This window comes from Apteryx rowi, unplaced genomic scaffold (genome assembly GCF_003343035.1).
Source record: "Apteryx rowi isolate R43461 unplaced genomic scaffold, aptRow1 scaffold_0, whole genome shotgun sequence".
Taxonomy (NCBI): domain Eukaryota; kingdom Metazoa; phylum Chordata; class Aves; order Apterygiformes; family Apterygidae; genus Apteryx; species Apteryx rowi.
In genome coordinates this window covers 12287511-12301726 of record NW_020447195.1, presented here as the reverse complement: position 1 = coordinate 12301726, position 14216 = coordinate 12287511, and the positions used below count along the sequence as shown (strand labels likewise).

The following is a 14216-nucleotide window of genomic DNA, read 5'->3' as shown; positions in this document are numbered from 1 at the left end:
GCCTAGGCAGCCCCGGGCGAGTCGGGCATGGAGGAGAATGAGGTGGAGAGCAGCAGCGACGCGGCCCCCCACGCGGGGCGCGAGGAGCCCTCGGAGAGCGGCCTCGGCGTGGGGACGTCGGAGGCCGTGTCCGCGGACAGCAGCGACGCCGCCTCGGCGCCCGGCCCCCTCACGCAAGCGGATGACTCCGGCGTGGGTCAGAGCTCGGACAGCAGTGGGGTCTCCTTGGTAGGAAGCAGCTCTGAAGACGGGGTGGCGGTCGTTTGGGGGAAGGGAGAGGGACAGTAGTTTTGGCTCCTAACAGCCAGAAGCTTTTGATTTATCTACGTGTTTCTGACATGGTATAGGCAAAGGGAATTTCAGGAGTCGGTCGTGTTGCTCAGCAGCCTTAGAAGGCTGTTACACTCCCTGATAGGTATGTGCTTGCCAGTCTGAGGAGGAGAGCAAGAGCAGCACTGGAGGTCAGGAGTCCTTGACAGTAGCCAAAGAAACTGCTCTGATACCTTTCCTTGCAATTCTGCAAAGCAAAATGCTGGCCGTGTTTGCAGACACTGGCTCCCCCAAGGGGCTGGCCTAGCAAAGGCCTCTTAGCTGAGCTCCTCTGGCCTCTTTTTTCCACCTAGGAAGAGGTGTCCGAGAGCAGCTCCAGCACAGATGCAATTCCCCGGATTTACCTGCCAGATTCTTCCTCCATTGCCCAGTCCACCCTGGTCTCCAGTGTCTCCACAGTGAGCCAATCCATCATGGTGTCAGAGTCCCCACAGGTCTTGGTTCACTCCAGTGTCATCACGGATGGAGCCACAATGGTGTCAGACTCCACTGCATCCACTTCCTCAGACCTGGGTTCTGCTATAGACAAAATCATCGAGTCCACGATTGGGCCTGACATCATCCAGAGTGAGTGTATTCTCCCAGCTGCTTGTGCTCCTGGCAGATCTGTTTGCTGCTCCCTTGGAGCTCTGCATGCTCCAAATGCTTTAGTGTCATGTGCAGCAGGGCTTGGGAGGGAAGCTGCTACTATGCCAGACCTTGGAAAAACAGATTTGGTTGGGAGATGGGGTGGAAATCTCTGTATGCATACATACGTATCTCATTTAGTGGGGGGTTTTCTTCCTGCCTTGCCTCGATGGCTGGAGGGTTTGCCGTGGAGCTCCTGGCTGTTGCAAGGGGCTGCTGGACTGCTCCTCCTCTGCCTCAGTGTTCCTTCAGCCAAGGTGGCAGCAGTTCAGAGCAGGCTAAATCCCTAGAGCTGAACCTTTCTAACCCCCTCCCACTTATGGCTGAACTTGAGAGCAACACTCGCCCTGTTGACTGTACAACCCCCACATCTGGCAGTTATCATTCTTTTGCTTTTCTTCTCCTCCCCAGGCTGCATCGCTGTGACAAGTGCTGAGGATGGTGGTGCAGAGACTACTCAGTACCTCATTTTGCAAGGACCTGATGACGGTAAGGATGCACCTCCAGTAGCGGCTTTCTCTGCCTCTGAGCCTTTTCCTGTTTCCATACTCTGCCCTTAATAGTGGAGAACAAAACCCACTGTGGCAGTTTGTAAGAAAGCATATGCTGCAGGGGAGAAGCTCCCAGCTCCCCCTCCCTCCCCCCAGCAGGATAAAGGACAAGAGTGGAACCATGGAGATGATATCCCAACTACATCAGCCCAGCCTGTGTACCAGAGTTACCATGGCTGTGCTGACTGTTGGGAACTTGCGGTTACCGAGCTAGTGTTCAGCCCTGTGCTCAAGGGGTACATATGGCCTGTATACAGGTGAGGTTATGCTCCTTGGCTGAGCCGTTTTTGGTGTTTCAGGTGCCCCCATGGTGTCCCARATGGCCACGTCTGCTCTGGCCAATAGCTTGGCGATAGAAGCTGTTGCTGATGGACCAACCTCCACATGCCTTGACCAGCCGGGCCCTTCTGACCCTTCTGAGCAGTCTGAAGTACTGGAGCTGCCCACACAGCCAGATCAGGCCCGAGAGGCAGATGGTGGGGAGGAGCTGGATCAGCCAGACATGGAGACCCTGGAAGAGATGATGGAGGTGGTGGTGGTGCAGCAATTCAAGTGCAAGATGTGTCAGTACAAGAGCGTCTCTAAAAAAACGCTGATCAACCACATGAAAGAGCGGCACTTCCAGCCAGGTATACGGGGTGCTGCCACTAGTAAGGACTGAGAAAAAAATTTTCTTACTGCAGATGGGCTCACTGCTCGCTCTGTGGAAAAAATAAGAGGAGGAGTAAGAGTGTAGAAACCTGCTCTGTAATGCAGTCTGGTAAAGAGTTTTCATTCTGTTTTCTGTGGTAGTGGCTTCAGCTTTGGCTTTGAAGAAGGGGCGTCCGCGGAAAGGGGGTCCCGCTCCAAAGCCTGCAGAGGAGGAGGTCCCAGAGGAAGAAGAAGATGATGATATCATGGATGCTGGTGCTATTGACGACCCTGAAGGTAGGATTCATTCTCCCCACATCTGATGTAGCTTAATCTTTTCCCTTATCTCTAACGTTTTGGCACATTTACCTCCAGAGGACAGTGACTATAACCCAGCTGAGGATGAGCCTCGTGGACGACAGCCCAAGTACAGCCGCACTGTCCCCACATCCAGTGAGGAGAGGCCACGGCGACGCCCAGGGAGACCCCGCAAGTTTCCTCGTTTGGAAGACATGCCTCAGGACATGCCTGAAGGTAAAGAAGTGGGAGGCAGCAGCCACTTGCTGAGTTGGAGGGGGAGCAAAACGCAAGCTCCTGGGAGCCCACAGCGAGGATGTCTGATGCAGTGGTGCTGTGTTGCTGTCAAACAGGAGGGGAGGTGGAGCCCTTAGTGACATCCCAAAGCACGCAGAGCTGTGACCTACAGAACTCGGAAGCAGCTAGTTCCTCTGGACTGGAGAACGGGACCAGCGAGAGCCTGGCAGAGCCCAGCATTAGCCAGTCTGACTCTGAGAATAAGGATCCTTCTTCCAACACTGGCCCCGAGGAGGCAGATGTCATCCCCAGGAGGCGAGGCCGGCCCTCTCGCCGTTTCCTGGGCAAGAAATACCGCAAGTACATGGGGCGCAGGTGAGGGGTGTGTGTTAAGCCATCGCTGGGCCGTCTGGCCTGTGACCAGGGCCGGTCCAGCCCCTCTTTGCCACCATAGCTCTGAGCCCCAGTTCTGTTTCTGCAGGTACTACTATAAGTCACCCAAGCCCCTGATGAGGCCGTATCTGTGTCGGATCTGTGGCTCACGTTTTCTCACACATGATGATCTGCGCTTCCACGTCAACTCACACGAGGCCAATGACCCACAGCTCTTCAAGTGTCTTCAGTGCAGCTACCGCTCCCGCCGCTGGTCCTCCCTCAAGGTGATTGCTGCCCATCTTGCTCCCAGGCTATCCCACTGAGGGTGGCTGGTAGCCCCAGGTCTCACGGCTCCCTGTCTGCTCCTTGCAGGAACACATGTTCAACCACGTGGGCAGCAAGCCGTACAAGTGTGAAGAGTGTAATTACACCAGTGTGTACAAGAAGGATGTCATCCGACACTCCACAGTACACAGTCGGGACAGGTAAGTGAGAGTCCCAAAGACTGTCTTGCAGCCTGGCTCAACAGCACCAATATTGTTCCCCCTGCCCTGGGAGTGCAGCCATGGCTGCCTCTGCACCTGATCTCTGGCCCTTTCCAAAATGGGCAGTTTTGGTGTCTGAGGTACAAGGGAGCTCAGATTTGGGGTTTGGTTGACAGGGATTTTCTTTCTTTTTCAGGAAGAAGAGGGCTGATCCGGTGAGTCTGAGTACCCTGATGGCTTGAAGCTCAGCAATGTTACTCTACAGAGAGGCATGTCTTGGGCTTCCACAAGTTGCTGGTGCCTAATTGATGGCAATGTTTTTGGATCAACAGAGAAAAGGCAGCCCAGAGCTTGTGATGGGGAGAGTAAGAGGGCTGTTAATCCTCTCCCAGATGAACTCATCTTTGTGTTCTCCCTCCAGCCCCCAAAGCTGAACTCCTTCCCGTGTCCTGTATGCAATCGTATCTACCCCATGCAGAAGAGACTTACTCAGCACATGAAAACCCACAGCACGGAGAAGCCGCACATGTGTGACAAGGTGAGAGGGTGGGGAGTAGCCTGGAGAGGGGTTGGCAGCAAGCGGGGCTGGACAGGAGGTGAGYGTTGCTTTGCTTTGTTTTTCTGCAGTGTGGGAAGTCCTTTAAGAAGCGCTACACCTTCAAAATGCACTTGCTGACGCACATCCAGGCCATTGCTAACCGCAGGTAAGAGCCAGACGACAGTCTGCCGCATGTCCTGATAGAGCCAGTGTCCCAGGCTCCCTCTCACAGGGAGAAGGCAGAAGGTCCCTGTTGCCTGTGTGACAGATGGTCTTGTCCTGGCAGGTTCAAGTGTGAGTTCTGCGAGTACGTCTGCGAGGACAAAAAGATCCTGCTGAACCACCAGCTGTCACACATGAACGACAAGCCCTACAAGTGCAGCTTCTGCAAGTATTCCACCTTCCGGGAGGACTTCTTGGTCTCGCACATGGCTGTCAAGCACACGGGTGAGAGAAGGTGCCTGCCTGGCCCCGCTCCCTGACATGCCTGTGCCCTTCTAGATCTCCTGCTTCTCCAGGACACGGGCAAGAGCATGTCTGCTCTCCCTGCCACCCTTGGAGACCCCTGCTTGACTCCTGCCTCACATGTCCTGCAGGAGGGAAGCCATTTGCTTGTGAGTTCTGTCACTTCACCACAAAGCACAAGAAGAACTTGCGCCTGCACGTGCACTGCCGGCACGCTGACTGCTTTGAGGAGTGGGCACAGCGGCATCCTGAGGAGCCGCCCTGCCGCCGCCGCCCCTTCTTCACCCTGCAGCAGATCGAGGAGCTGAAGCAGCAGCATAGCCAGGTGCAGGCCCCTGCTGAGCCAGAGCCCGGCCCCCCGGTGAGTGCCATCGCCCGCGCCCCCGCTCCTCCCTGCTCTTCATCTGCCCTGGCCGTGCTCTCAGTTCTTTCTCTCACGCAGGTCCCTCTTGGCCCTGTGTCCTACCACACGGTCCAGACACTCCCAGGAGCAGAGCCCCCCATCCTTTCTCAGGATTCCCTGGGAGGGGCCACCATCATTTACGAACAAGGTGAGCTCCAAGGGAAGGTGGAGGGGATGGGGAGAATGTCGGTGAGCGCTGTTTCTAACCTCCTCTTTCTGACCCTGCCAGGTGTGGCTGGATCAGCAGAGCTAGCCACGCAGACCGCGCTGGATCTCCTGCTGAACATGAGCACTCAGCGAGAGCTGGCCACAGGCTCCCTGCAGGTGAGGAGGGCTGAGGGAGGGCCATGCCTGCTGTGGGGTGGCAGGGATAGGCTTACCAGCCCTCCAGCCATCTCTTCACAGTGCCCAGCCCTGTTTTACTTGAGGGGGGTGTCCTGCAGAGCCTTGCATTCCTCCAGCTGACCTGCTGCTCTCCCCCATGCAGGTGGCAGTGGTGAAGCCGGATGACTCGGGAGAAGTGCAGGCCCCAGGTGAGTCGCAGACACAGGAAGAAGAGGGGGCAGAGATGGATCCTTCGGAGCAGCAGCAGCAGAAGGTGGTGACACTGCACATGGCAGAGCCTGGGGAGACGTTGGTGCAGGAGGCTTATGAGGAGGCAACCTTGGGTGGCTCAGAGCTGCAGCAGATCACTATTCCCTTTGGTGGGACAACAGAGTACAGCATCATCACACCCATCAGTGAGGAGGTCCAGGCTCCAGGCACTCTATACAGGTTAGCCTTGTGGGAGAAGTGGGGAGACTGATGCACCTCTGACATCAAATGAGGGGGTCTTTAGTGGGAATGGTATGAGACAGATCCTCTCTGACCCTGTCTCCTGCCCACAGTGAGGAGGAAAGCCCTGCAGAGACCTCTCACGCAGTCGTGGTGAGCGAAGCTGTGATGACTGAAGCTCTGAAGGACCRTAACAATCACTATATCATGTCATCCAGTGTCCCAGGGAATCAGTTCCATCACATCGAGGTAAGGAGACTGGTGTTTCTCTCCATTTCCTGGCATCAGTKTGAGCAGGCGTGACTGGGTTTTTCTCTCTTAGCCCCTCAGCGGGGACACTGCCTTTCCCTCGCCAGCGGAGGGCCAGGAGGCACAGCCCGCCAGTGTCAAGTGGCCTTTGGTGCAGTGTGTCACCAGGCAGCTCCAGAAGGACTCATCTTTGTCCCCAGCCTCCGAAGGGCAGGAAATCTCATCCCCAAAGGTCAAGTGGCCTGCACTGCAAGGCATGTCCAAGAAGCTCTCATGCAAGGTTTCCACAGCCAAGAAGCTCTCGTGCAAGATTTCCACAGCCAAAAAGTTTTCATGCAAGATTTGCACAGCCATGTTTACAGGGAGAGCAGAAATGGAGAGTCACAAGAGAGCCCACATTGGGCCCAGCACCTTCAAGTGTCCTGACTGTCCATTCACTGCAGCCCTCTGGCCAGAGGTTCGGGTAAGTTTCCCTGGTACATAGCAGCCCTGGGAATAAGAGGTTTGGGTAAATTGGGGACAGTGGCTTTCTGACTTCGCTTTACCCTCCTGTCCCCAGAGCCACATGGTTCAGCATGCCAACCTTCGGCCACACAAGTGCACCCATTGCAGCTTCGCCTCCAAGAACAAAAAGGATCTGCGCAGGCATATGCTAACACACACCAACGAGAAGCCCTTTGCCTGCCAGATCTGTGGGCAGAGGTGAGTGAAGTCTGCTAGGTTGTTGCTGCTTCTAAAGACCCTACAGAGCTCTCTAAGAGTTCAAGAGGAGATAGGGTATTAGCAAAGAGCTGGCTGCCCGGACCCTACTTCCAGGAGCAATCCCCTATTATAAGGGACTCTGCCCTTAAGGAACAGTTCCTGCTTTAAGTGGACCCAGCTTAGTCTCCAAAGAGCTTCTGCACAGGGAGGTTTGGTACTTAGGAGCTGGTGGGAACAACATTTCAGGGCCTGGGGCGGGCCGTGTCCTAGGACATGTTTGTGGTACTCGTGGCCTGGTTCTCTGCAGACAGCACAGAGGCCCTGCGCTGCCCATGGCAAAGTCCACCTCAGTCTCATTCTTCACTCTCATTCTTCCTGAAGGTTCAACCGTAATGGGCACCTCAAGTTCCACATGCAGCGTTTGCACAGCTCGGAGGGGAAGAGGCCTGGGGCACCTGCAGCTGCTGCCCAGCAGACCATCATACTGAACAGCGACGAGGACACGCTAGCCACCCTGCAGAGTAAGATGTGTGCCTGCCCTGCCCAGGAGTGTACCTCCAGCTTTCCTGTGGCCAGAGCCCCCAGTGTTGATTCACCCAGCTCGCGAGCTGAGCAGGGTTGAGACAGGTCTGGGCCAGGAGAAGGTTAGGGTTGCTGGTGGCAGCAGGACCTAATGAGTGCAGCGACAACCATTGTGGTTCTGTGTGCAGAACTACAGGTGCAGTGTTTTCTCCAAGCAGGTCCTAATAGCTCAGTGCATTCAGGGAGCAGCAGTGATGTGAACAGCTTGTGGTTGAAATAGGAAGTGGAATTCACGCTGTTTGATGTGGATGTTGGGTTTTACCCACAGTGTCCTCTAGTTGCTTCATCTTGGTAGAGTTTGTTTTAGCTTCTTGCCCTCTGTGAGCAGAGTTAAGAGAATGTCCTGTGCTCCTCAGTGGGGTGAACATCTGGCAAGGGCCGCTCTTGGGAGTGGGGCTGGCTGGCAGCTCTGACGGTGTCTGCACTGGCTTTCTCTGCATTCCAGCGGCTCTGCAGTCTGGCCAGGCRGTGCTCGCTCCCGAGCGGCTGCAGCAGGCTCTGGGACAGGAACACATCATCGTAGCTCAGGAGCAGAGCATCACGAGCCAGGTGAGTCACACTGGTCCGTCTTGTCCTCCTGCCCTGTGCTGCCTTTCCCCACGCTGCTGTGCTGGTCCTCTCATCTCAGAGGGCTTGCAGTCAGACATAGCTGACACTGACAGTGCTGGCCTCTTGCTGTCTTGCAGGAGGAGGCTRCATACATCCAGGAGATCACAACTGCCGATGGACAGACAGTACAGCACTTAGTGACATCTGACAACCAGGTGAGGGAGAGGGCTGTGTGTGTGAGGCCTGTCCCAGGACTTGGGGAACTGGAAGATACTGCACAGCTGGAGCAGGGGCAGCAGGGAGACTTGGGGGCAGTGGGGAGAGGTGGGATGGAAAAGGCACAGAAGCCAGACAAGAACCAGCTCTGGTGTGGTTTGGAGAGGGCAGTGGTGACCTGTCTTTTTGGTCTGAATCGCTGTGTTTGCAGGTACAGTACATCATTGCCCAGGATGGCGTACAGCACTTGCTTCCCCATGAGTATGTTGTTGTCCCAGAGGGACATCACATCCAGGTAAGCGTCAGACTGGCTGCTCCCTTTGCGCAATGGATGGGGCCCACAAGGGTGCCGTGTGCCGGGCAGGGCCTCCTTATGTTCCCTACAGCTTGCTCCGTTTAAGTCACAGCTTTGTTCAGGAGGCAGGGAACACCACTAGCCCTAACACAGTCTTACTGCAGCTCTTGTCTTCAGGTACAGGATGGCCAGATCACCCACATCCAGTATGAACAGGGCAGCCAGTTCCTCCAGGAGCCGCAGGTAAAGGGACAGGCGTGGTTGCTGGAGCTGGTGGTGTTGCAGATAGGGCTGTAGAGGGGTGAGCTCTGTGCGCAGAGCTGGAGAGGAAGGGGTGTGAGATGGAAGTGCGGGTGGATTAGTGACTCACTGCAGCAGCTGTGGCCAGAGCAGCACTCCAAGAGGGGCCCTGCCAGTCCCAGACTTTCCTCCTTTTGTTCTCTCTTCCCTGCAGATCCAGTACATGCCTGTCTCACCCGAGCAGCAGCTTGTCACTCAGGCACAGCTGGAAGCAGCTGCACACTCGGCAGTCACAGGTAGGGCCAGGGCCACAGGGCTAATCTGTGACTTGGCTCTGACAGTCTCGTCTCCCTCCTGTTCTCGGGTTGCCAGTCCTGCACGGGAGTTGGTGATGCCTCCTATCAGCTGCTGAGATGCCATCATGGTCTCGGTCCAGCTCTGCTTGCAGAGCTGCTCATTCGCTGTAGCTAGTGGGGTTTGTCAGCGCAGCTATGTGCTGGCTGGCTTGCACTGATCCTTGGCCGAGCAGGGATAGGGTAGGGTGGGCTAGGTTGCCATCTTGGTGCCTGTGTCCTGTAACTCTGGGAAATGGCCAGCCATGGTCTCTGTGGGGGGAACTTGTGCCGATCTCTGAAAGTGTCAGTTCTGGAACAGTACTGGCTCCCCTGTTCTGGAGACAGGCAGCTGCACTGAGAGGCCCAGCTTCCCAGGGTGGAAACACCCTGACGTGTAGTTGCAGAGTTAACCAGAGGCATGTTCCCCACGGTGGCCCTAGAGCCCTTCCGAAGCATGGTGTCCTTTTGTGGTACCTTCACCTGAAAGCAGGCAGCGAACATGGAGAGGGGCCCCGGGAAGCAATCTGCTTTGCTCTGCCCTCAGACACAGGAGCAAGGGAGTACTGACCCACCCCCCTCCTCCTCTGCAGCAGTGGCTGATGCCGCGATGGCCCAGGCCCAGGGCATGTTCACCGCAGAGGCGACGGCCGAGCAGATCCAGCAGCTGCAGCAGGGGATCCACTACGATGTCATCACACTGGCAGATTAGCAGTGGGGACAGGCCTGGCTGACATTGATGTTCTGGGCCATCGGTGCTGCAGCAAGGCAGCTGCACCGTGCAGAAGCCTCCACAGCCAGCAGTTGCCTTATTGCTTTGGGGCTACAAGGGACGTGGCTGAGTACCCACCGCTGGGGGTGTGCTGCTGCTCTGCCGTGCACAGCGAGGGGTCCTGCGCATCCTCCCCTGGCACAGGCAGCTGTCTCTTGAGCGGGGACTGCTCACCAGCCAAGGCGCTGAGACAGGCTGAGCAGTGGCAGCACTCTGATGTGGCTGGTCTCTGTGCCTGATGCACTTGATGGTCTGAAATCCCTTTTCCTGAATCATGTCTGTGTGGGCCAAACTCGAACCAGCGTCTGCCTGGCATGTGAGGATCCTGGTGAGAGCCATGGGGCTGAGCACAGCCACGTGGTACGGTGTGATATGTGGGGCGTGTTCAGCCTCAGCCGTGTGCTCCCCACTCCTCAGCTGTGGGGTGTGTGGTCCTGGCGTGAAGGCAGCCTTCCTTCTCTTGGCTTTTCCGGCCTGCAGGCAGGCATCAGTGGGGCTTTGGACTGGAGGAACCCAAAATAGRAAGAGGCATAGGTGGAAGATGTTCTATTTTTCTTCTGAAGAGGGATGGACTCTGCTGCAGAGTTGGTTTGTAGGTGGTTATGGGAGGGGTTCGATTCTGACATTCTCAAGCTTTGAATATGCTTATGAATAAAAAGGGATTGAAACCTGCATGTGTGGAAAAGGGTGGTGGCTGCTACCCCTGCCTGGAGGATCTGTGATCCTACACCAGCATCCTCTTGAGTACCCAGGCCAGCAGGGAAGGGAAAAAAACACCTTCGCTGCTGCTGTACTGTGGCCTGTCGCTTTGTGTGCTGGGGCAGAAGGATCCCAGACACTGTTAACTGGGGCTGTGTGGGAGAATGGCGTAGGGAGAAATGGCATAGCGCAGGGCTGCTGCATCTGCCAGCAAAGACCTATCAGCTTCCTCCTGCTGGAGTGACCTTGACTCTTGGGGAAGTGAGCTGTGCATCTGGTAAAATGGTGATTTTGGGGCTGTAGTCATGAAATTAATTGAGTGGTAAACAGCCTAAATCCCATGTAACTCTGTCCCAAACTACACATGCTACCCCTCCCTGAGCGGATTGTCTGGAAGTATTTACATGTGATTATAACAGCTAATCTCAGAGTTTTAGTTCTATGCATTTGCATTAAACTGATTATCTGCAGAGGGGGAAAAAGGCCTGGAACCACCCAACTTCAGCAAGAGCTTCTGCAAGGCCCGAGCTCAGTGCTGCCACTGCTGCCAGCCTGACCTGCTGCGATTCCTGTGCTCTGAACCAGGCTCCTGGCAGCAGAGGGGTATGGCACTGGGACTTGTGCTGGGAGCAGCCGGCGAGCAGTGCGAGCCCTGCAGCCTGTTGGCTGCGGGGCAGAGCAAGGTTCCCGGGGAGCCCCCTCCTCATCCCCTGCCTTGGCCTGGTTGGGGCTGCGGGCGGGGACGACCCTGTCCAGCCCTGTCTGTGCCCAGCCGTGGCTGGCTGGGTGTCCAGCCATGGCTCGGTCCGTGCCCAGCTGTGTCTGTGCTTAGCCCTGGCTGTGGCCCTGTCCCTGTCCAGCTGTGCCGCGCAGGGTTAACGCTGCAGCAATCCATAGGCGCTTTCCTAGATTACGGCCCCATTATCTAATAAAGCAGATTCGGTGGTGCGACCGCGCACGGCGCTGATTAGGGCCGGCAGAGTCCTGTGGGGACAAGGTTAGGGCACAGCTGTGCCGGCGGGGCCGTGGTCGGCGGGCGGGGGCGAGGGCTGGGCCCTGGCTGTCCGGCCCGGCCGTCCCATGTCCCATCCCAGCTGGGCGGCGCAGGCGTTCTGGGCTGCCCCGCGGCTTCCGTGCCTGGGGCTGCCGGAGAGCACGGGACCAGCCCGAGGTGGGGATGGGTCTGGGAGCGGGGGGGGGGGCTGGGATGGGGCAGAGGGGAGTAGGGGGCTGCCAGCCTGCGTGCACCAAGCCCTGGGCACTGGGTGCTGCCGGGGCTCTGGCCGTGGGGCGCAGTGGGGCCGTAGGGGCTCGGGCCGGGCTGGCAGGGGCATCCCGGACCCCTCTGCCTGGCGCTGGCCTGAGGAGCCCCAGGAGTGTCCGAGGGTCTCCGGGCACAGCCCTGCCACAGCGTCCCGCGTGCCTGCAACGACGGACGTCCCCGGAGGCCTGTGGTGAGCCCCAGGATGCTGCTGGGCTCCTTAGCCCCAGTGACCTTCCCCTTCCCGTCCCCGGCCCAGAGCTAAGCGGGTTTGTTACATATTTAATATCCTGAGAGCGTTATTAGTCGGTATTTAATTACGGATACAACCTGTGGGATAATCCTGGTCTGAGCGGGGAGACGCAGCAGGCACGAGCGGGGCGGCCGCGGGGTGCCGGGCCCTCCTGGCTGCTGGGCACAGCTGCGCACAGCTGCCCGGCCTCGGCCCCCCCTGGCCGCTCTGGGGAGGCAGGGAAGGCTCCGCTCCTCCGGGCTGGTGGGCTGGGGCTGGCAGCGGTGCTGGGCCCCGCGCGGACGGGGGTCCTGGGCGTCCTGGGCGTCCCGGAGCCGGGCTGGCCCCTTTGTTCCCGCGCCCCCTCCCCTGCCGACAGGAATCCGGCTGTGGCCTCCTGCCAGGGCTGCAACTTCGCATCCTCTTGCACAATGGCCAAGGGAGGGACGCATTAACTGTTTCCTGGCCCAGAACTGCCGTGGTTCTGCCCGGAGAGGGGAGCAGGGAAGGCCACGGCGCGTGGAAACCCTGGGCGATAGTGAGTGACACCCGGCTGGAGCAGGGTGCAGCAGCCTGGGCGCCTGCCGAGCCAGTCCTGCTGCAGCTCTGCGGGCTGAGCCCCAGGGCTCGGACCGGTCCCCCAGGCCCCCCCGGTCTGGGTCCCAGTGCAGCTGTGGGAGAGGGGCCACCGGTGCGGGGGCCCTCGTGCCCCCTGGGTGCCGGATCCTGTGGGCCGGGCGGAGGCCAAGGGCATCTCCGGCTCCCGCTTCCCCCGAGCACCGGTCGCGGCACCCCACGTGGTGCCGGCCTGCCTGGACTGCGGGAGCTGGTGGGAGCAGGGCTGCCCTCACCGCCCGCCTCTGCCCCCAGGCCCGGCGCTGCGGGACAGGGCGCTCCACGACCGACCGCGTCACAGTGGGGCCCGGCCCCCCAGCGCCGTGGCGCTGCGCCGGGGCCCCCCCGGGGGGGCCGAGCCCCCTGCACCGGCCCCCCCCCAGATCCTGGTGACCGACTTCAGCGCGGCGGTGAGCGAGGGCAATGCCTGGGGGCCCCCGGTGTGCAGGGCTGGGGGGTCCCCTGTCCCCTAGCTGGGGGACGGACCCGCTCACGGTGCACGGACGCGTGTCTCCCCTTGCGCGTGGGGCAGAGCTGCCTCGAGGGGCCCCTGGCGCCGGGGGGGACGCAGCAAGAGGCAGCGGAGCCGGGCGAGGAGGATGGCGAGCAGGTCGCCAAGGAGGCCCCCGAGGACGGGAGCAGCAGCGTGGGCTCCAGCCCCGTGGCTGTGCGTGAYGCTGCGCCGCGTGGGCGGGGGGCCGGGATTGGAGCGGGGCTGGGCTCGGCGGGGCTGGGGGGGCCAGTGTCCTGGGGTCCGCTGCTGGCCTTCTTTGGACCAGGTCTCGTGGGTTGGGGTCTTATGGGGTCAGGTCTCACGGGGGACCAGGTCTCACGGGGGCTAGGTGCCAAGGGGAGGATGCTGGGTCTCACTGGGCTGGGTCTCATGGGGTGCTGGGTCTCGTGGGTGCCGGGGGGCAGATGCTGGGTCTCATGGGAAACTGGGTGTTATAGGGGGCTGCTGCTGGGCTTCATTGGGCCAGGTCTCATGGGGCTGGCTCTTACGGGAGACCAGGTCTCATGGGGGGGCCAGGTGCCGGGGGGTGGATGCTGGGTCTCATGGTGCTGGGTCTCGTGAGGTGCTGGGTTTCATGGGTGCCGGGTCTCGTGGTGCTGGGTCTCGGGGGTGCTGGGTCTCAGGGGTGCTAGGTCTCAGGGGTGCTGGGTCTCGTGGGTGCCGGGTCTCACGGGGCCTCTCCCCACAGCTGGACCCCGTGGAGAAGGAATGGCTGCAGGGAGCAGCCAGCGGGGACCTGCCGGTCCTGAGCCAGCTGCTCCAGCAGGAGCCCTCCCTGGCCACCAAGAAGGTGAGCGGGGGCCGGGGGGACGGGGCGCCCGCTCCGGCAGGGTGCAGCCGGGCCATCGGCTCCGTGCCCGGCGCTGACCTGCGCGTCCTTCCCTCCGCGCCCCCGTCTCCGCAGGACTTCACCTCGGTGAGTGAGGGGCCCTGAGCACCGTGGCCCCACGCAGGCACTGGGGTCCAGGGGGCTTTCACCTCCGGGAACCCTGCTGAGCCCGGGGCTGCCGGGGATGGGGATGACTGCGGTGCACAGCATCGCCTCTGCCTGCATCCGCACCCTGTCCTGCCCCGTTCGCTCCCCATCCTGCCCCCTCCTGCCCCCTCCCGCGCCCCGTCCTGCCCCAGCTGGGCTCTGACCTCTTCCTCTCCCGCACGGGGACCCGCTGGGCCGCGCTGGTGCTGCCGATGGTGCTCAGGGGGTGAGTTGGGGTGTGGGGGCTCCTGGGGAGCTGGGGGGCACAAA

The 14216-nt window shown here is 59.6% G+C and overlaps 2 protein-coding genes across 2 annotated transcripts in view; both read left to right on the top strand.

Annotated features, from left to right (window-relative positions):
- The first annotated feature begins 6 nt into the window (after positions 1-6).
- Positions 7-10321, top strand: ZNF335 (zinc finger protein 335). Its single transcript, XM_026055271.1, is given in 29 exon segments — positions 7-228; positions 624-897; positions 1369-1446; positions 1808-2137; positions 2301-2435; positions 2514-2672; positions 2789-3032; positions 3154-3331; positions 3420-3532; positions 3729-3747; positions 3954-4070; positions 4160-4236; positions 4357-4517; positions 4667-4896; positions 4978-5086; positions 5168-5262; positions 5426-5712; positions 5826-5973; positions 6043-6354; positions 6356-6424; positions 6521-6663; positions 7045-7184; positions 7691-7726; positions 7729-7811; positions 7908-8009; positions 8222-8305; positions 8483-8548; positions 8760-8841; positions 9471-10321. Coding segments are annotated over 29 exon segments (4191 nt in total). The 5' UTR covers positions 7-27; the 3' UTR covers positions 9590-10321.
- LOC112961676 (ankyrin repeat domain-containing protein SOWAHC-like) overlaps positions 9924-14216 on the top strand; it is a 7067-nt gene continuing 2774 nt past the window's right edge. Inside the window, exons 1-6 of the mRNA XM_026057071.1 lie at positions 9924-10014; positions 12466-12866; positions 12989-13123; positions 13659-13760; positions 13875-13886; positions 14170-14172. Of these exons, the coding sequence (XP_025912856.1) occupies positions 9924-10014; positions 12466-12866; positions 12989-13123; positions 13659-13760; positions 13875-13886; positions 14170-14172 (744 nt within the window). The remainder of the gene's footprint in view (positions 10015-12465; positions 12867-12988; positions 13124-13658; positions 13761-13874; positions 13887-14169; positions 14173-14216) is intronic.